Source organism: Salarias fasciatus, chromosome 15, assembly GCF_902148845.1.
Source record: "Salarias fasciatus chromosome 15, fSalaFa1.1, whole genome shotgun sequence".
NCBI classification, from domain to species: Eukaryota; Metazoa; Chordata; class Actinopteri; order Blenniiformes; family Blenniidae; genus Salarias; species Salarias fasciatus.
The window spans coordinates 9,233,112-9,255,818 of record NC_043759.1 but is presented as its reverse complement, the minus strand read 5'-3'; the positions used below and the strand labels follow the sequence as shown (position 1 = coordinate 9,255,818).

Genomic DNA, 22,707 nt, shown 5'->3' with positions numbered 1-22,707 from the left:
ACAAGTATTCACAGGTTGAATCACCAATACAGTATAATGCATTAAACACATTTCATAATGAAACATTCATATGTTATCTACACACTCATACAGAACCCTCTTCTATCACTGTAGAAGGATTTATATGAGACTTCTGTATATATCACATACTGTAAGATACTGTAAGTTTATAATTTTCTCTCTGTACTGTGTTTTTTTTTTCTTTTGAAAAAATAAATCATAGCTGTGTGTTTAGAGTGTCTTAACAGATTTTCGGTTGACAAAACACACATCTCCTGCAGGGAAAGCTGAATGATCACAGAGCAGAGAGGGTAAGAGTTGAATGTCAACTAGAAGGAGATAATATCTGGAGAGGAGGAGGAGGAGAGAAATGAGAGAATGGTAAAGTGTGCATTATTGTGTGTAAGAGGGGTGAGAGAGCTGAGAGAGAAGATGCCTTCAGAGGGAGGATTCGTACTGCAGGAGTTCGTAGAGAAGTGGACCGTCCCTATACCTGATGCCCACCGCATTGGGGCTAATGTACTGCAGCACGTTTATGGTCCTGCGCAGGCGCCGATCCACAAAGTGTGCGTCCCAGGCCGGGTAACGTTTTCTGGGCATGTCTATCTTGATGAGCGGACCCTCGGGCCGGATGGGCCTCCCGGCTGCGTCCACAGGCTCCGTGGACCTCACTTGGAAAACAGGAAGGCAGGTGTCCGTGGCTGTTTCGTCTGACTCCACGTATTCCCCCGCCAGACCCCGCGTGGGGGTGGCCTGGGAGCCGCGAGGTCCCGGTGTGGGAGCCATCGGCTCGGCTTCAGGGGGAAGAGGAAGGCCCCACAGCAGCTCGGCGCAGCAGGAGCTGGCCAGCACCCTTAGTCGGGGGCCCATAGGGTGTAGGACCCCATAATAGAGAACCATACAGGCCACACCTGAGGCAAAGCACAGGAAGACGCCACAGAGGGCAAAAGAGGCATAGGCGTCGGTGGTGGCTGGGTCGCGGTACGCGTACCAAAGGGAGCTGAGGATGGCGTTCTCTAACAGTACCACGGCGTAATAGGCCACCATTCTGTACCGCGTCCGTCCTTCACGTACGTTGAACCAGCAGAACACGTAGACCACGCCCACCACCATGTTGAACAGTACCTCCTCCCATTTGGACATGCAGAAGTCGGTGCCGCCATGGATGACCCAGAAAGCCATGGCGCACCAGTGGAGCACCACAAAAATGCCAAAGTAGATGTGAAAAACGGAGGCAAACAGGGCAAAGGAGAGCACCCGCGAAGAGATGGTGAAAAGGCGCCAGAACAGATGCACCAGGGCACCTCGGTAACTCATGCTCTTCTTGTCGTCACGTGAATCACGCAGGAGTTTATGGTAAGAGGCTAGCACCCAGGCCAGGGACACCAGGGAGGACATGGCAGAAAAACCTGGACAAACAGAGAGAACAACAATAAAATACGCACATTGACAAGAATACTAGATCAGAGTTCCAGACAGTTCTTTAAACAGGAGAGGCTGGATAAAAAACATTCAAGTCATCCATTAGAATTGTGCTTTTGCCTTGTCTTATCTCCTGGTCCATTTAAAATAAATGGTACAGTATTAATAGAACCCGTTTGAAAAGCCACATTATTACAGAGTTCACTGTGTCACTGAGAGAACAGACATGTCAGAAAAAGTAACCTGCTGCATGAAAAATGACAAAGGATTGTCTACACAACAGCAGTATGTTGCCTCTCAGCACAGGTATTGATGGTAATTCTATAGACAGGCCTATCAGGTTGAACATCACCTATTATGATTGAACGGGCCTCCCAGAGGAACTATATTGCAAGAGAGAACCGGTGACTCTGACAACGAGAGCAATGACAGGAGCGAATACAGTGAAGAACGACGGCGAATAAAGCGACGCTGGCACGTTTTGAGCACATGTTCCATATTCTGAGTAAGAGAAGGGTCCTTACACTGCAGCCACTCAGCCTTGTTGCTCTGGATCATGATGCAGAGCTGCAGCACCAGCTGAGGAGCGCTTTCTAAGAAGGTCTCTAGAAGTCGCAGCATGTTGACATCGGCATACTCGTACATCATAGCCCAGTAAAACCGCCGCTGGTTCTCTTTCTGCCGGTGACTCTGTATGCCGAGGTACATGGTGCGGATATACCTGCAGCGAGAGAGAAGGCAGAGGATCAGACGGTTTCCACCTGTCACAGTTGTTCGGCTCAATTGTAAAGTTTTATAAAATAATAACAGCTTGACTGCATTAAAGCCAAAAGGCACTGAGGTTTATTTAATGTGCCAAAAACAAGAGCAGTGCAGACATTGGAGGCAGGATAACACTAGAGGGCATTCTTACCCGCATTTCTAACAGAACGTTTTAGTGTGTCACTCAGTTCTATATCAGGAAAATGGATTTTTACATGTTATGCAGCATCTCTGGACTTATAAATAACTTGATTACTATTGAGATTCAGAGCAACGGCGATTTAAAACCATTGATGTTACTTGGCAGTTAAGGGCGATTTTGTTTTTGGTAGATTTCTTATAAATTCCTCATATATGATGCCTTGTGTTGTTTATCATATTTTCATAAATGTAGTGCTATTCTGTTTGAGTCCAGTGGAGTCACAGCACTTTAGGTCTCCAGCTAAAAGAGTTTGATAAACACTTGGACAACTTGGCAAACCTGTTAATGTTATGTTCTGTGATATGGCCGAAAACTGAAGGCAAACAGAAGAATAACTCCTGACAAGGGAAAAACATATGGCCAGACATTTCACAAACATGTTTAGAAAACCGTACAGAAAATGTCAGAAATGAAAAAAAAATGTAAATAAAAAAATCAAGTATTTCTTCTGGACTTCATAGGAGGTTTACATGATAACTGGTTTGCCATGTATACACCAAAAAACATCAGTCTTTTGATGTGATTGAAGCTGTTTAACGTTCATCTGTGTTCCCTGAGGATATAGTCTTTTAACCTGTTATACTATTTATATAATGCTCAATGTGATACGATGACTATTGCATGACTGATACTGTCAGGCAGGAGGACGGGCTATTTTTCGTGACTGAGAGGGCTTCGTGATGGTGAAGTGACTGTCGAAACCAGGGAGATGGTCAGTAATACAGCTAATTGAATCACTCTCCGGTTGTAATCAAAGCTGCACCACTTCTTGTGAAAGGACAAAGCACACAGACTCTTTGTGTACTGTGCTGAGGCAGAGTGCAATATGTCCAGGGCTGAGCTACAGCTAATTAAGATTATTATCTTCTTCGGGGAATGCGTTTGTTTTGAAATGCAATGCAGTTTGGAGTCACCAATTACAGTGCATAGAAGAAAAGTGAGTAAACAATGATGAGGAAAACATTTAGTGGACCGCAAAGAGAAAACTCACATCATCCTCTGTGAGAATATCAATCCTTCCATGGAAAAAAAAAAAAAAAAAACATCAAAACAACCAAATGAAATACAATAGCCATGTGGATGCTCGCTCTGCTGCTTTTCTTCTCCTCAATTAACCCGACTCCGACTGTCGAGGCACTAAAAGCAGCAAGAAAGTTGCAGTGGTTTATAGTTATCTTAGCAGAAACTCGTGCTGGTGCATATTGGGTGGTAGCTGCAGGGTCTATCTGCCTGAGCTGGCAGAGTGGCCAAATAAATCCAGCACTTGATGTGAAGGCAGTCAACCGAGGACAATAGTGTAGCAAGGACAGAAATAGACTAGACAGTAGCACTCCACAAAAAAAGAAAAAAAACAAATTGAGAAGCTAAGGATCTAAATTCAGTTCCAAAAAGTGAGGCACGAATTCCAGCGGCGTCACAAACAACAGCAGAAAACGCTTATGAGTGCCTTTCGACATAATTACTTTTTGAATTAGCTATTGGGCATGAGATTAGTGTTTAATTTGAAATGAGGCTGAGAACAGTGTGCTGTAAAGAACCAATAGTCAAGTGCAGTCTGATTGCTTTTGGTTGTTGTTTTGACTGAGACTAAAGGTCAAGATTAGGATCGATCTGGTTCTGCTTTCCATGCAAATTCAACACAAGCAGTGCAGTGCTGGAAATCTTTTCAATGGGGGAACTTTAATATAATAACAGAATACATTTTTCAATACTTATTCACAAGACATTTGATCAAATTTACTTTATTCAAAAAATAAATAATCACAAATGACACTAAATTGACTTTGATGCTGTTTTCTCATTTGTCCCCGGTGGCACATCGGATGTTTACCAAGAAAAAAAAAAAAAAAAAACGAGGAAAGAAAAAGCGTCCTGTTCTGAAATAGGTTAGAAATGAATTGAAAAGAAAGTTCGGCTGACAATTGCAGGGTGGTTTGTCATGGCAAGTGGAGTACACACAGCGTATAAAGCTTGGACCACTTATTTATTGTCACCGATGATGCACAATAGACGGCTCCTGCTGGCTCTATTCTTCTGTGAGCACCGTCACAGGAAGATCTCACGCTGAGCCAAGGCTGCCGATGCACCGAGCACCGAAGAGAGACGTCGCGTGTGGGAAAAGGAAATCTGGGAGTGCACAGACGACAGCCCTTCTCGGGACAGTGGGCAAGAGAAACAAGGGAGGGGGCAAAATGGACAAAAGTTTTGGGGATCAATGGCTCTGGGCTGTAACAGGCACCATTATATCCGGCGGTAAAGGCTGGCATTCCGTGACATTTTCAGTCAGAGTGGTAAATGTCAGATGGAACAAGTCAAACCCACTCCCCAACTAATGACATGCCACATGGACCTACAGAAGCCCTTTGTCTCCATTCCCCCGTTTCCATTAGTGTGTGTTCTTCTCGCCGCTCCGCGGCGCCTCCATCAGAAACGGTAATCTCCATCGCCGCTGTGACTGCCTCACCACTTGAGCAAGGCTGCACTTGGGCAACATGGTGCTTTGAGCTAAATGATAATGGCTGCAGGCAAACATGTCGATGCTAAGCAGATTTGTTATTTGTAATATTTTACTCAGTTTAGCAAGCGGAATTTTGTTAAATTACTTCTAGTGGTGCGAGATGAATAATTACTCGATTGGTGGCATGATTCATTCTTTTGTTAGTTTATCAATGAATGTAATTTCTGTAATGAAAAAAAAGGATGGTGAAAGCTTACATGTTATTATAGCATCATATTATATTTTTAAAGCAATGCAATCAGAAGAAAAAAGCGATGTTCACTTAATATTCAAATTACGAAAAACGTTTGTGAAGTTGGGCCTGAGGGGTTTTCCGTGAGGAGTTTGCATGTCTTCCACTTTCTTCCCACAGTCCAACAGCATGGTGGTTGGTTGTATTTTTGCTTATTTTTTAATTAATTGCAACACTGGCAGAAAATCTAAGATTGTGCCCTTTAATAAGTCATCGGATAATTTTTCTATTGGACACAAACTCAAGGCTCTTTCGGTGGAGGAGACATTGTTCAGGTTGAATGAAGTCTGTTAAATTACTTTACATAATAGGTAATTCAATTAAAAATAATGTTTCAATCTACCCAGCAAATCTCAACATCATCTCCTTCTCATACATGATGATTATAGAAATTCAATGCGGCCTGACTACATCTTGTGCTTCCGAACTATGAAAAAACACCAAATGCAGTCACATTTAATGATTAATGTTTCCTCACCGCTGGCGGAAAATCATCAACGGTGCTGACTGATATGTTGTTAGGCATCAATATACCGTATTTTTACAGTAACTGTTTATAATTCATACATCAGCTCTAACATCCCAAGGACATAAAAATAAATGGCAGTTGTCATTTACTCGCATCTGCCTCCTTCCTTTTAGATAAAACACTGTATTCCCTCGGCTTCAGCAGAAAAACTTGTACAGTTAAACGCTTTGAGTTTCAGCGCTGTCAGAAAAATCTGCGTTCACTTCGTCACGTCTCCAACACACACACACACACACACACACACACACACACACACACACGCGCGCAGCTGATTCCTGCACCATGATATCACACACATCCCCGATTGTGATGCACGCTGCTAACACTCCCACTGTGCCTTTCCAGAGGTAGTAACACAAACGGCTTCAGAAGAACAAGCCCACACACACACACATCACACACATGCACGCATGCATATGTACTTGTCAGCGCTGTAGGTAATAGGGGATTTCCCTTCTATTTCAAACACATCTGTCAGATGAATCCCTTTCGGTCTCCACCGTCTCCACCCCCCGCTACACCCTCACTCCACTTAAGCTGTGGTTTAGTCCTTGATGCCTTTCTCTCCCATGCACTTCCCTTTTAGCTCCACAGCTCCTCCACAGGGTTCTTCATGAATTATTTGTGGTAAGATCATAGCGATCACTCACGGCTCGTTAAGCAGCGTACGCATGGCCTAACAACTCGACGCAGCGCCAGGGTCATGTTCCAGGCCCAGCCGTCGGCGGTCGCTGTCGGGACACGAGGCAGCCATTAAGCTGCTCCACCACCACTACTACTACTACTACTACTACTACTACAACTACTACTACCGCCACAACATCATCGTCACACGATGAAGATTCTCTTGTAAGATTTTAAAATAAGTCCTTCTATATTGCTGAAATATTACATGTTAGGTAAATTTATCTTTAATCAAGTGGGATGAGACATTTTGACTAAAAACAAAACAAATGAACTTGGTGAGATTTTTTGTTTTTTCGGTGTAAGAAACGAACCGTGTGGGAAAACTTGACCGTTCTGTCTCTCCTCCAAAGATATTGACCGATGAGTCATTCGACCACCGTTACACTAATCCCATGAGTGGGTGGTTTGAAGGTTCACGAACACACGCGCATACACACACACACCTCGCCAGCATCTGTCTCCTAAGTCATGTTGGTGGGAAGCAGCTCAGCAGCTCAGCCTGCATTCATATCATGTCATAAGCTGATTCATAAGAAGATCACAAGTACTATTACAGCAGCATGAAGCAGAGCTTATGCATCGTGAGTAACAGGTGGAATATGAACTAACAGTAAGCATGGGAGCTTCAGACCACAGTCACGGTCTCAGGGTTTATTAAAAAAAATGTGTGTATGTGTGTAAGAACGGTGGTGGCGATGCCAGCTGCGGTGAGTCACGGCCTGAGTCACTCTGTGGACCAACTCCCAGAGAGGTTTAAACCTCTCTTATCAGGAAGATTTACATTTCTATCCGTCTGTTACTCGGGATCTTTGTGTCTTTCACTCTCTTCATGACTTTCTCTGACACCTCTTATTCCTTGTAGGTCAAAACTCAATTTCCGCTTGTGGATTTTTTTTTTTTTTCCCCCCTCCAAGGGAAGTGAAAGGTGTTCCGCAGCCATTATCTCCTGCTTGACCAGTTAAGTTCTAAAAGAAAAAGACTCAATCAAAAAAGTTAGAAAATGCCCAATAGCTTGAAATCTCCTAAATTGTCCTTAAAATCCTGAATATTATAAGATGCAACAAAATTAGAAATTATACAACTAATTAACTAATTACTTCAGTGGATCAGTCTTCTATACTGGTTTGGATTGCAGAGATCTGGAGCAGAACTCATCTGTGGCTGCATTGAGGATATAGCTAATCTAGACAGATTGTTAGTGCAGAGAATCATTAAATTCACACCAAAGGGATTTTTTGAGGTACCCTTTAACTCCCAAGAGTATTTTTTTGGACTGTGGAAGGCCCTGTTTACATGACAATGTTTCCAAGTGAAAATACAAAACTTTCATTGCTGGGCTGTATTTACGCCACAGCTGTGGTTGAAGTCACTGAAAACACAATTTTTTGAAAATGGCTCCAAAGGTGGAACAGTTCAAAACTGCTCCGACTCCTTTGTCGTGTAAACAGGGGGAAACTTTCTGGAAACTTTTCAGTGACTTTTCTTTCTTTCTTGATTTTCAAAAGGTCTGCATCTTAATGCTTCCATCCATTAACTCTTTTCGTTATATCCATTTCCATGAAATAATTCGCCTACACTCGAGTCCAAGGCTGGTTTCAGGCGGCCATCCTGGAATATGTGCATCACTGCGACAGGAACAAAGGAGTAGAGCGATGCGAATTAATTTGAAGTAGATTGAACATGTACACATTCGAGGACTTATTCAATTCAGCTTTAAAATCAGAATAAACCAACCGCTTACTTTGGATTTAAGTATACTTTGGAATAGTCATTTTCATTCAGAATTAGGTGTTTACAAGGTAATTTTTTGAATCTATAGAGGATTTTTATTCTGATATAAAGGGTGAATTTCAAACACTCAGGGAAATGTTTAACTTGAAATATTGTCATGTAAATGGGGCCAATATCTTCTTCTCTCCAACAGCACTATTTCCCCCTGATTTTCTGTCTGTCTTTCTTTCTTTTATCATTGATGTCTCAGTGACACCGGCTGAAGAAAGACAGGCAGGGACTTGACTCTTACTCAAGGACATTTCTCGCTTCGCCTTTTGCAGTGATTCAAAGTATCACAGCTTCAGCAGGAGGCTCGCAGTGGCATCAGTGTTGTGTTACTCATCGTTTGACAATCTTTGCAGTGTCAGGAACAACTGTTACAGCAAACATATCTTCAATTTAGCATGTCAGATTGATCCAGAATTCCATAAACAGAAATCAAATCGATGTGTAACACAAAAGTTTTTCTAAAGAAAGTGAAAATATTTTAGATTTATAAAAATTTCTACCTTGTGGATATATTTGATAGCTCTATGTATCTCACTGGGCTTCAAGTTTAACAGCATCCTGTGATCCTACATCAGATAGGTCCTTATCCTCCGCACGGCGGTGAATAGCCCTGGATGAAAAGCTGCACTGGCTGAGTTTAGAGCTCAGTCCCACAGGCAAGTCAGATACACTCACACACAAACACACAACGATCTGTGACCGGTGCCTTTGGGCGATTCCTTCACCGAGAGCTGCTGGAATGTTGAATGGAGGCCGAGTTGACATGATGCAAGCTGAAAGCGATGGGTAGCGGCAGACTGCGATGAGAGACGCTGTGTCAACTCTGCTTCGCCCTGTCAGCTTTTAGAGTTTAGAACGGCTAAGCAGCGCTGATGTCTTGACTAAGTATTATCACTGTAATTAGAACACGCAACGCAGCCACAACAGCTGATGTGGCCTGTTTGTGCTTGATGGTCGACGTTTTGCCTGTGAATTTAGTTAATGCAATTATGATTTCGATTTAGCTAAGTTAAGTCTGAAACAAAACATGTGGCAGTCACATCAAATCAGGTAATTAAGAAATCTAAATATATGACAAATGATAAGAAAAGATTTATACGGGCAAAGGGAGGAGGCTGTTCATCAGTTGGAAATGCTGCAAAGAGCTGGACAGATTTTTTTATACAGTGTGTATGTGTGCGTGACTTCATCTGTCAAATCCTTTTAAATCTTTAAAAAAAACCTTAAATCATTAAAAAAAAAAACTTTTTAACTTTCTTATTTATGTTTTTTTCATGATTTTTGTGAAAAACTGCAAAAAGTCCGCATGCGATAAAGCATCCTACATATTTTTTCCCGCTTAAAGCTCGTGTCCGGAGTTTTGAAAGAGAGAGGTTTTTTTTTTTTAATCCAACGTCTCGAGGTTCCGCCCTCCCTCTACTTTCATGAGCGACCAAGCCACGCCCCTTTAATAATGCACGTGAATTATCTGTCGGGTGAAAATGAGAGCCTCTGAGTCCTACAGCATCCTAAATGTTTAGCTGTTTACGGTGGATGTTCAGCAGACAGTGGATATATCCGAGGTAAGCGCGGCGGCTGCTGCGTTGCTAACTCACCTCTGCCTGGGCGAGTGCGTGTGCTCTCTGGCTGCGTGCACAGGTTGATTGACAGCAAGACAAGGCGGAAGCTCGAAATCTATTGGCTCAAGCTGACCGGCGCTTTTTCGGATAACATGGGGGTCTATGAGACGAAGGCGGGGCTCATAAATACATTTTTATATTGCTTTATGCTAATATTATATTGTAGTATCGAACCAGACTGACACGTTTAAGCTCTGTTGAAAAATGATACATACATTGGAAACGAACGGAACTCCGGATACGAGCTTTAAGTGTCAACACTAAAATAGCGCCACAGTTTTTACATCCAACCGAGCAAAAATGGAGAGGACACGTAAACTGTACAGTTTTGGTTAGTTACTGATTTCTGGCATAGATTACACAAAGAAGCACAAACGAGTGTCACATCAACCAAGTACCATGGACAATGTTTTCTCGAGGACACACTAAAGGACACAAGCTAACACTTTTATAAATATTTTTTGACCACATATTGTGGTATTTCACCCAAAACGTTGTTGATATTGTTAATGGCAGCTTCATTAATGTCAACAAGACACGCAATGCCATTAAATACACCAAGAGCTCAGATGTGGCGTAGGATCGCGACTGCAACCAAAGCGAAGCCGTTTGATGACTCGAAATGTCAAACTGCACTTCAAACTAATGGACACAGCAAGAAATGTTTCTTTCATTTCTCCTCTTACTGTGCAATTAGCCAGCATGGACTCACACCAGAACATTAGCTTTCGTCTCAGCCGTACGCTCCCTCCTCGACTCTCTGCGAAACAGTCATTTGTCACCATTAGCAACAGTCTTCAGGTACCCTAAGTCATCGAGCTGCGGTCACATGGCATCGCACCACCACCAGAATGAGGGGGTGGGGGGAAAGAAGGGTGAAACCTGGAAATGAGAGGAAAGGGCATCGTGTTGAAGAGAGGATGGGAAAGGAGAAGAGCTACAAGAAATCACTTGATCAAGGCCTTCCTGCTGTCAGATGGACGAGTGCCAGATTCAGGCTGATTAAAGATAATTTTGGGTCACTCTCCAATAATGGACTGAAGCCCGATACGGATAAGGATGTGCGGATTCGGTATTAGTGTTAAAGAGGTGAACGCTGCCTTGCCTTTCGGATACGCTAGGCTATTGATCACTTCAGCCAGGCATTAGCAGCTATCAACAGTGCTTTGGCTGCACTATCCAATATCCAGATGGGTAATCAAATGAAGGGCAGGCTTAATTAAATGACTGGATTCAACAGGTGAAATTAAAAGTACATAATGCAGCTCGGACCAATAAAATCAAGTAGGGTTTACATAAAGGAGGAAAGTGTTCACCGCACTCGCAGTAATGCCAGCTTCAGCCACAAACCTGACATCTCACTTCAGAGTTTTTCCAAAACATACATGTCGGAATATAAGCTTTTTATTTGTTTTAAATCCACTCATTGTGTAATATTCAGTTCTGACAGGATGAAGAAAAGTCATCTCTGCTTACAGTTGATCAGCTGCAGATCCATATTGTTGGTACTTGACTAAACATTCAATAATGGTTGATATGCTCCCCTTATAATGAGAAGACCATGGGCTCGAGTCCAGTTCAGGCCTCTCCGTGTGGGGTTTTCATGTTATCCTTGTGTTTTGTTTTCCCTCTGAGAAATCCAGTTTCCTCTAACAGTCCAAAAACACAGAGGTGAGGTTAAATAATGAATCAAATGTGTGTAACTGTAACTGCTTGTCTCTTTGTATTTGCGCTGTGATGGACAGGGGAACTGTCTAGTAAAAAGGGTGGTAAACATGAGGTCAGTGGGACAAAATTGGAATTTGAATTTGCAAAAAAAAAAAAAAACACATGCGCAATGCAGCAACTGATATTTCACTGTATTTTGCACCAAAAGGCTTCATTGCAATTGGCTTTATGTCGAGATTATAGTATTGCTTGGTAGTGATTGCTTGGTTTAACAAAAATATAGATATTTTCATTAAGTATTCTCTCAACAAAGAAAAACTTTGAAGTTTGATTCTAAAGGTTATTATGGGACTGTGAAATGTGGGCTTTATGTGACCTGTGAACGTAACCGTGATTGACCCCCCCCCCCCCCCCCCCCCCACCCCAGACAAGTGTGAGCCCTGCTTTCACCTTTCACCTTTTGTTAGCTGGGATCAGCTCTATGTGCCCCACAACCCTGACCCTCGATGGATGGATGGATGGATGAATTCCCTCAGCTCCTACTCAATATAATAATGTTGTTTTCCTCCCTCAGTGCACACTGTGATACAGTCTGCCCTCCAGGTCCATTCTTTCTCTTTCTTTTTTTTTTTTTTTTTCCAAAGCTTTTCACAAAAGCTTTCGACTGCGGCTATATTTATGTCAAACACGACGTTGCAGCTACTTTCACAGCTCTTCATATTAAACAGACTGCTGAATCTTTAGTCTAGGTACACTCAGGCAGACACAACAAATTACAGCGAAAATTTGACCGTTCGAGCTGAAATATTAGGAATGCAGACTATTGTGGCTTCAGCAAAAATCTTCCCTTTTTTTTTTTTGTTGATAAATGAAAATGCGCCGACAGCCTAAAGTGAAATCCTATTTCTCTCTCCCCCTTTTCCTCCTGTCTCTCTTTCAGTCCGTCTCCCCGCCCCTGATGCACTGTTTTGTGGTTGCTCTTCAACTAGAGGGGCGAGATTATGTACGGATTAAGAAGAAAAGGCTTGACCCACTTGCTTTTCAAAGAGCACCAAACCAAAAAGGGACGTGTGGGGGCTGGCTTCCATTCAGCATCAGCACTTCTGCTGTACGGTGCGAGACACTGGAAGCTCGTGTTTATTGCTCTTAAGACTATAATTAGCCGGGCTGGCTTATGGTGTTAAAATGCTTCCTGACTTACTGACTGATTGGAAGTTGTCTGTGCCAATCTCCTCTGTGCCTGTGAGCTTTTTTATTTTGTTTGCACAGCTACTATCCCAATAAAAACACATAATCGCAGCACAATTTTTGTTCAAGGTTTGATGAGTTTGCTTGCAGGTCAGGTGGCATTTTGCATTTTTCAAGCCCTGAAGATAACACAAGAATGGAGGCGAGAGCCAAGTCAGCACACAGGGAGGGAGGGAGGGAGGGGGGGGGCGGCAGGACAGAGATAGAGAGGAGAGGCAGTGGAGATATCCGCTAAGAAAGTGGAAGACGGCGGGCAAGGAGAAGACAATAGAAAGGAGTGACAGTGTGATGTAGTGACAGAGGAAGTGGAGGAAGGCGAGAGGCAGCAAAGTGGCGAGACAAAGACACCAGGAAAAGCTACCAGAGGTGGAGAAGAACCTGGGGAGTGAGCGGCGAGTGAGAGGAGAGGAGTGAGAGAGAATGAGACCCAGGAGGTAAACTAATCACTGAGCACGCAATGCAATTTTCTGGCTCCGTGCCTCCACCCCACCATACTCCTCCCTCCTTCGCTCTCGCTCCCTCCCTCCCTCCCTCCCACCACGCACCCCCTCTTCGTCTCGGGGGCTCTTTTTACTATTCCACTCACACACACTGTCTCTCGCTCCTCTATCTATCAGGCTGTACCACTCCAGCTCTCCCCTCTCCCGTTCGGAGCTGCTCTGCAAACCCCTCTGGCTACCAAAAGAATGGACTGAGCCACTCTGGCCAACAGTACTGGAAAAAAAATGAAAATGCTGGAGATGAAGGAGGAGGGAGTTTAAATGGTGACGTCTGGGCGATCCTGTATGATTTTTTTTTTTTTTAGATCTGAATCACTCATTTCTATACTGGGATTGGTCAGCAGCAAGGAGAAATGACGGGGAAATACAGCTGCAGCCAACGCCAAGCAAAGAGAAAGTGTCACAGAACATCACCTGTCTGTTTGCATCAGTGCATGTGTGCACGCAGTGTGCGTTTCCCCGCAGGTGAAGGCATTTAGGAAGCGTCTGATGCTGCCGCAGCGAAGGTTTGAAAGTGCGTCGCGTCTCTATCCCGAGAGTGTCGGCGGCGCCCGCCTGCCTCACGCTTTTGCTGCGCTTGATGATGATGATAGATGTTCACTCCAGACATGCAAATAAAGTAGGCGGCCCCCTTTGAACTGCGCAGATTCTCTCACTCACAAACACACACACACCAATATATGTGTGTGTGTAACTATGATCAAGTCATCCATTGATATATTAATCTTCCTCTTTAGGGAATATGCCCCCGGGAAAATACAGAAAGCTCCAAACACAGCAGTCTCAAAAACTGTCCTATTTTCACAGGAGTGCCGACTGGTGAGGAGGATTAGTCACAGAACATGCACATTTGAAAGATAGGAGCCGTTCTCTAAGAGAAAGGGATATATGGATGAGCGTAAAGTGAACTGACACATTATTGATATGCAGTATGTCGCCTCATCTATCATAAGTGACACTGCTGTCACACCGCTGAGGCTCGCAGGGGGCATGACAATGTGAGGCGCAGACACGCATTCAGACGGCGACACAGATGATAGGATCAATTACAGCAGGCCTATTAAACGACAGGACTGTCAGTGCGCAGTGTCTCCATTTCAAATAAATTCACCACGTGTCCGGGTCTTAGAAGTGGAAATTTCAGCCTTGGACACTTTTAAGGGTATCTCGAAGATCAAATCAGTTAGAACCTTTTTAACATCAGAAAAATGAAAAAAATAACACAATTATAAAATCTATGGGAAAAAATATAAAACTGACCAGGATTGTACACGATTCATGGCTTAAAGTGTTTTTCATAGTTTACCTGATTTTTTTTTTTCAAAGCAAATAGGAGAAACACACCAATGCTGATGGAAATATCATTGATTTTTACAAGTTTTGCACAAATTCTAAAAATCTTCCTGAAGAAACTTCCATATCTTCTGTGATTGTCATTAACTGATCACTGTCAGAGCCAGAAACAAGTGAGGAGGTTACCTAAACACGTCACTCTGCCCGTAAAGCAAAGTGGAGCCATGTGAAAAACCAGCACTGCTGTTGAGGGCTGAGACTTAAATTGGCTTGACTTTTGTGCAATGAGAATGAATAAGAAGCTGTTGTTTTTTTAATAAACTACTGTTCCTCTGTGCCACTTTTTCTCCGGGGTTTTACCAGTCTTTGCCTGGAAATCAGGACTTCTTTTTGGTCTAAATTATGACTTCAGTGCATAATAAAAACTGGATTTATTCTTTTTTTAAAAACAGCATTTTTTTTTTTTTACAGTTGCTTACTCTCCTCGCCAAGGTGCAACACCCAACCAATATTTTACTGATGGCCAATAACATGAAACATTTGACCATTTCAGTTGTAATGAAGCCAATAATAACTGTAATTTTCAACTGATTCAGGATTTCCTAGCGACGCAGTGGGGAACGGTCAATCTGAGCTGAAGGGACACAAATGAAATTTGGGCTTTTTGAAGCCAAGATGTGCTATAAAGGCTTCAGCGCAGATTAACACATCTGTCCCTGATGTTTGTCATGTGCCAAGTACAAATGTTGCTGAAACACTTAAAGCTTTCTCTCAAGGAAAAAAAATGACACATGGACAAACGTGTGTGTGTGCAAGTGTACACACAAACAATCAGAATATTACACCAGGCTTCACACCATTACAAGGTGTCACTAAGGGAAATCCCTGATCCCTCGTCTGACCTGAGGGAATCCGGTGACACAAACCATATGCGTGACTTGTCTCTGACACGCCTGCCGCGCAAAACTTGTTGTGACAGATCAAAACATCGGCCTGCCAGGCACAGAGAAGGACAGAGACGGACAGCGTGCACGACGCGGGGCCGTCGGCACGCCGAAATCCAGCGGTATTTTAGCTGCGGTGGGGTGCTTTCAGGTCACAGCCCGGAGCAATCGCAACGCAGCTGCACAGCAGGCCGGGTGGGATGTGGGTCTGGGTAACGAGGGAAAATTAAAAGTCATCAAAGCTTCAGTGTGCACACGCACACACACACACACACACACACACACACACACCAAACAATGCTGGAGAAAAAAAAAAAACGTCTCTCCAGCTCTTTGCAGCATTTGCAGCCGATAAACAGCCTCCTCCCTTCACCCAAACAGTGGAGAATACAATATTTTATAAGTCCTCCGAGACGGCAGTCTGGATTCATGGTGTCGGCCTTCCAGCTCCTAAAAATGCACAAAAACACACACACACACACACACACACACACACACACAAACATACAAACATGGTGACAAGCGTAACACATACACACTCACACACTCACGTGTGGACTCAGCTTAAATGAGAGCTCCTGTGTCTGCTTTACCTCTCTGGGAGGGGGGATGGTTAGACGGAGCATAGGCAGGGAAAAACAAAGGGGGGATGGGGTGTGATCGATAGAGGTAGGTATCCTGAGAACCCATCCTCTCCCCCCATGGATCTATACAGGGAAGACTGGATGCTGACGGGGCAAAGCCCCCCCTCCAGACTGGATCTAGGCCTCTCTCTCTTTGAGGGCCTTTTCATCAGTGCTCAGAGTGACTGATTGGCTGCTGGAGCAGACGCAAACATCCCCTGTCATCAATAAAAGCAGCATGTGTGTATGATCGCAGCTATATCTCCTTGTCAGAGCCTCAGGGTGAAAGGGAAAAGGCTGTGATATGTGGGTTGATGAAATGTTAAAATAGTGCAGTTTGTAGTGTTACCACGGCTGAAAAGGGAACATGGATACGATATGAATGATACCCGCTGTCAGAACATTCAAAGAGTGACATTAGTGTAGCATGTTAAAAAAGTATTTGGATCTAGATCTCAATTCAGGATACTATTTCCGATGTCTCTATAGCAGAGGGATTAATCAAGTCTTATCATCTTTGGTGAAAAGCCACCTTGATGAAGAGCCTCCGTGCTGCACCTGCCGCTGCTGTGATCACGTCACGCCAGGTAGTTCCTCTGGCTTTGATCAGAAGACTTTAATTAATGAATAACAGGTAACTGATACCTGCTGTTACAGCGGAATACAGCTGAATTAACTCACGACTGATACAGCAACATGGGATACCAGTGTTAACAATACGTCTGCACCATTTACTGTAAGTTACTGTGCATGTTTACGCAGTTTGATAATCCATTTATACTTTTATATCCATAAATCTGCAAAGATTTTGTTTATTTTTTTTACATTTGTGCTTTTACATTCAATGTCTTTATCAGACATGAATGTGAGTAACGGTCTCTCTGTTTCCCTTGTGACTGACTGTTGACTTTCACAGATCAGATCAATCAACGTATGTCCTTATAGTGGACAAAGCGGGACAGAGGTTGGATGATGGATGTTGGAGTTAAAAGTAGAAGATTGATGCAACAAGCAGAGAAAACAGGGAAGGATGAGAGGGGAAAGAAAGAAAGAAAGAAAAGGAACGTGTAATTTAACAGATGAAATAATTTAAAATATCGAATAATAAAGGCAGCATGTCGGACTTGCTGATGTTCTGCAATGTTACGCACAAAGGAATGTACATCACTGCACAAACAAGCGATGCAATAGAATTCTTCACATCATTCCCAAAATGCCCCTGCCCTGTGGGGCTGGCACTGTCAGCCCTCATTTGAAGTTACATTTCCATCTAATTGGTGAATCTCAGTCCATCACTGACTTTCCTCTTAGCTATGTTACATTCCCAACAAACAGGCAAGGGCAAATCAGGCAATTACCTGCTAAATACTTCACAACAACCACAGTGGCTGTCCGCCGTGGGAAGGGGGTGGAACAACAGAGCTGCTTACAGCCAAAACAGCAAGCAAAAAATATTCACAGTTCATGGCGATTCTCTAAGAAGGCTTCATTACAACAAATGTAATGATTCATGCATTTGTTTGAGTCATAAGAAGGCTGAATACAATTCAGCTTTTGAGTTCCAAATTATGTACAACACTGGATGTTTCACTCATAAAGATCTTCCTTCGTAAAGAATTAGAACATCTGTGAGTGCTAGCTGACGAAGTGAACGAGCAGAAGCTGTGAGTAACATGATGTAAAAACATTGAAGACGAAACTGATGTGTTAACTTTTATCGGCCAACATCAGAGTCGTGCAAAATGCTGACATTCTTCAGTTTGAATAGGAGCACAGATACTGGTGTGGATACAGGGATACGGGTCTGAAATATTCAAAATTGAAAATGTTTTTTTGCCCGCTATTATTAACAACAAAATCATGATTGGACTCGTGGGATTTCTCCACATAAAAAAGAAACAAAGCTATATTTCCGCAAAAAATGTAAGTAATATGTATTAAAAGAGTGTGTTTGGAGAGACGAAGTGAGAAGACGGGAGGACAGAGATGGTGGGAGACTCCTGGGAGCTGCTGAGTGATGGTAACTGGACTCCAACATGTTGCAGTCTGGGAAGTCTCCTGATGAATAGCAGGGTGCAGGGGGAAGGAAAGCAGGAGAAAACCTCGCAGCGTAATGTGCGGGCGCCGTGCCAAGGTGTCCATTTCATTCACAAAACCTCTGGGCATGTCCAACCTTAGGCTGAACAATCTGCCACTACTTAGCCCGGGGGAGAGAATGAACCTCTTATTCCCCCTTTCCCTTCGTTTTCTTTCATCTTATTCCCACTCACCTTTGTTTTCCCCCCTTATATTTTTGTTTTCCGCCATCAGGCTTTCCCTTGCCTTTCGTTCCTTGCAAAGTGCTAAAACGTTAGCTTATTATGCAGCATCTCTTTGGCTGTGCTGTCGAGACCGAGCCGCCAAGCTCACGCTGCTCTGGGAATCCCTGGCTGTGTTTATTAATGCGTTTTCCAAGTCTGCAATGAGTCATCTGGCATGAAATGCATTGCTTTTCTTTTTCTTTTTTTTTTTTTAAGTGTCTGATTTTTAAATGAGTCAAATTAAATGTGAAGCACCTGAACACTGACCATTAGCTACACACTTGTACAATCAGCGCTTTGTAACTGGTGTAATTAGATCAACTAAATTATTGAGGTCTGTGTGCCAATATTGCATCCTGCTACTGTTACAGCAGACGCTTCAAAATGGAAAAATGTGGTTTGGGGTTTTTCATAAAAAGCAATCCATCTGACACGAAGCTACTCATCTCACTCTGACACTCGAGTAATTTGAGTGCATGAGCTGCTTCGGTTTGTCTTGTCATCATTTAAAAAAAAAAAAGAGAAAAAAAAGCAGCGGATTACAGGAAAAAGATGCTCCAGAAATTTTAACTTCAAGCTGTTTGAGTCTCCAACTCTGTGCAGCTGTCTTTTAAGTTTACAAAGGATGCAAAGTGGCCTGGGACTGGAGTGAAGCAGAACTACTACGAGACAACAAAGTGAATAAAAATCACACGGCTAAGAAGTGTAGAAGATTTTCACAAGTTTGTTTTATGGGTCAAGAGAGAGAGCGTGCTCATCACACACCCAGACATTCACAGGGTCACGTGTGCAGAATGAAAACGCAGCATGTTCGGGACTCTCAGGGCACATCATGAAGAGAGTCTCACCTCAGTGCTGAAGCGAAACGTAAAAAGCACGACACAGAAAAGCACACGTTCAGGTTTGGTCTCAGAAAACTAATTTTGGTTCCATGGTTTCTTTTTAAGGACCTTTATGTGTGCATGTAGAATATATCCTGTCCAGTGGTCCAAAGCGCTCTCATTCAACACATTACAGACGAGACAAGCAAATGGAAACACTTTTTAAATGCTAAAACTTTACCTCAGACATTAGTTTATTTTGTATGAAAACCCAATGTCAGTTTTGGAAAGGACAGAAAATGTACATATATCTTACAAGCGATTTTAATCAGTGTTCACGTATCATGTGTTGATTCCCGTGTGGCATGGCCAATGCCTCCTACAAACAAGCTAAACAAAAAATAAATAAAAAAGCTACAACACCTTTGATCATTAATTTTGACTGTACAATATCTATCTCCATTGAACTGTAATTAGCACCACATGAACTGACAGGATTAGTAGATTAAGATTGTCAATATCGCCAGTGATACTGTATCACTCATGTAAATGGAGAAAATGTTAAATTATTTTAATTCATTTCATCGTGTTTTGGGTGTTCAGCACTGCAACTTTTTGAAAATGGTTCCCAAGGTGGAACTTTTTCAGAAACGCCTCGACTCCATCTGTGTGTAAACTGGGGAATTTCAGGCCTGCAGGTCCATTTCATATAAGGAAATAATACAAATGCGGTGATGTGTTCAATTCTGTATAGAGTGATTAAAGCCAACAGCATTAAAACTGTGAACATTTCATTTTTCAGGGATACAACCCTGAATATGTGGACAGAGAAATATTCAGTCGAAGAAATCGACTTCCTGTCGATCGCTCCCATTAATTTTGAACAGGCACACTTTGTGCTAAAAAGGCTCTCCACCACAAATGTTTATGTCAACTCCCTGAAATTACAGCTGGCGTTTTAATGAAGTATTTTTTTATTTTATTTGAAAATCAGTGTCCGGAAGCACAATGACTGAAGGACAAATCAATGCAGAACTGCCCAATTTGTTGTGATCTGGACTGCATTTATGGATTTTTCATTTGCGAAATCGAAAACCAACCCAACAGCACACAACCAGCAGCTGCAAAACTGTTAAAACAGAAGAAGGCACAGGGATGCACGCGAGGAAACATTTGTCATGGACTGTGATTTTCAGTCTGAAATAGCGGTTGGAGCATGACTTTAGAAGTTGTTGGGGAGAGAGGAAGATCAGGAGGAGGAGGAGGAGGAGAGGAAGAGAAAGTAGGGCAGAGATGTGTGGGCTTGGCTCTGGAAGGACGGTGGCTCTAATCAGGACTGAGCAGCTGCTATTACTCCAGTACTCTCTTTGGGAGGGAAGGAAAAACCATGCTCGTGCTTTAACATCAAGGAGGGAAATGGAATTCACACAGGCTCATGTTGAGGGCAGCGCATCGCCTTGGAAAAATTACAAGTCGCACAAGTTCTCCGGTCTTTCTTTATCGGCATTGTGACAACTTTTTTTTTTTTTTTTTTTTTTCCTTTCGGGGAATTGATACGGATGAAAAGGAGTCAGACGTGTCCTCCTTTTAAAATGCTCTGGGACTTTATTTGTGCACTAATATTACAGTGCGACTGATACCCAGAGGGCAATTAGTGATAAAAGTAGAGCAGAGTCTGTTTCGTCATGGGATGAAATTATGAAGGAGAATGAATGAACTGAATGGTTCCTGTAGTCTCACAATAAAAGATATTGATAGACACAAATGTAGAATATAAGGGAAGCCGAGCTAACTATTTTTATGTGAAAAGTCAGATACTTTCATGGATAGGGCCCAACAGCCAATGGAGCTGTTACACTTGAGGATTTGTTCTTTACTGTGATGCAGACAAAATTAAAAATGTAAAGATCGCAAAACAACAACTGCAATGGCTGCAATAGAAATACAGATAAAATGTTTCAAATAAAAGCCTTCAACTACTATTTAATTTACACAACATGTGATCATTTACAAATACTCTCAGAATTCTTCATCAAAATACAATTTAGATATTTAGAATTAAACGTTTTGCTTGAGGTGTGTTATATACAACACTTGAACTTGTGGGATCGGCGAGTAGCATATCTTTTATGGGTTTATTTTGTTTTGTGTCATCTTCAATAGTCTTTTTTACTGGATTACACAAAACTCTACTCTATTGATAAACATCCTTCATCTGCTGTCATGAAAATCAGCATCAACCTCATGTTTCAGATTAGCGCTTCTAATCTGTCACTGCTTTCCATTCAAACTGCATTTATTCTATGAAGAGTTAAAGGGGAAAGGCTTTCTCAGTGGCCTCTTGTTAAATCCAAGACTTCTGCCTAGTTCTATTTTATACGTTGTACAACATGTCCAAATGAAGACTGAAAACACATCACTGTGTTCCAAACTTTCCCCAGTACACACTTTTTTTTTATAGCTTGTCACTGAACCCCAATCCCCGTCGCAGATCCTGCAGCAGCAACACCCAAAACTACCTCACACTGAAATATTAAAAAGCAAATGGAAAGCGACAGTCTCTCCAAACGTCAGCACGTTGCACAGAAAAAAACAGGCTTGTCAATATGTGCGGCCTGGAAGCTTGTGGGGCTCGTGGCCAGCGTGGCGACAGCGACGGAGACGGAGAAACAGAAAGGGAGAGGCTGCACTGACGTCTATGTGCCACTCACAGGGGGCTTTAGGTGCTTGTCCCTGCCAGAGGAAGGTTGATCTGTATCTGAGGTGGACAGCTAAACAAGAGGAGCCAGGATGGTAGCACAGGATGAGCGTCTCACAAGCTGACCCGGGGTTTCAGTTAGCCGAGCGGCCAGTCCATTTTGCGCAGAATATTTGGAAGCGAAAGAACTTTTTTTTTTTTTTTTTTTTTATAAGACTATATAAACAAGGAACTGACTGCAGATTAGTGGACTCTAAAACTTTTTCTTGCCCTCATGTACTCGCTTTCTCTCTCTCTCACAGCTTCACCAAGCTAACTGTGGCGGCCTTTGTCATTAGTGTCCCCTCACACGCTTTCCTTCTGTGCCGGGGTCGCAAAACTAAACATCTGGGAGTGAATAATTAGGCGGTGTGTGTGTGTGTGTGTGTGCACGCCTGTGTCTGCCGGCTCCCGGGTCACCTCCCCAGTTCACATCAGACCAGATCAAATGGCTGCATCTCAAGTCGGTGACACACTTTCATCAAAGGCCGCACACAAGAGAGCGAGATCTCCTCAGAAAGGCTCAATGTGCTACGGTCGGGTTGCGTTCCTAAAGCAGGCCAGGATGTATGCAGCACTATGGAGCTACACACACACACACACACACACACACACACATGCACACAGCTCTAAACGCAGTGTATGTGTGAGTTTGAAAGAGAAGAGGTGCATAAGCAGCATTCAGTAAACAAACAAGACAAAAACAAGCCTGCGCGCAATGCAGATACAGTGAGGAGGGGAAAATATATGTGCAGCTCAAAATATGAGACTTTAACAAAGGAGAATTCTCCGTGCATGCCAGCGATGTGACAGAGCATTC

The 22,707-nt window shown here is 43.0% G+C and overlaps 1 protein-coding gene across 1 annotated transcript in view; it reads right to left on the bottom strand.

Annotated features, from left to right (window-relative positions):
• Positions 1–201: 201 nt before the first annotated feature.
• LOC115402196 (XK-related protein 6) overlaps positions 202–22,707 on the bottom strand; it is a 51,752-nt gene continuing 29,246 nt past the window's right edge. The window contains exons 2-3 of the mRNA XM_030110692.1: positions 1,947–2,143; positions 202–1,409 (exon numbers count right to left, since the gene is read on the bottom strand). Coding sequence (XP_029966552.1) covers positions 439–1,409; positions 1,947–2,143 — 1,168 coding nt within the window. The 3' untranslated portion in view covers positions 202–438. The remainder of the gene's footprint in view (positions 1,410–1,946; positions 2,144–22,707) is intronic.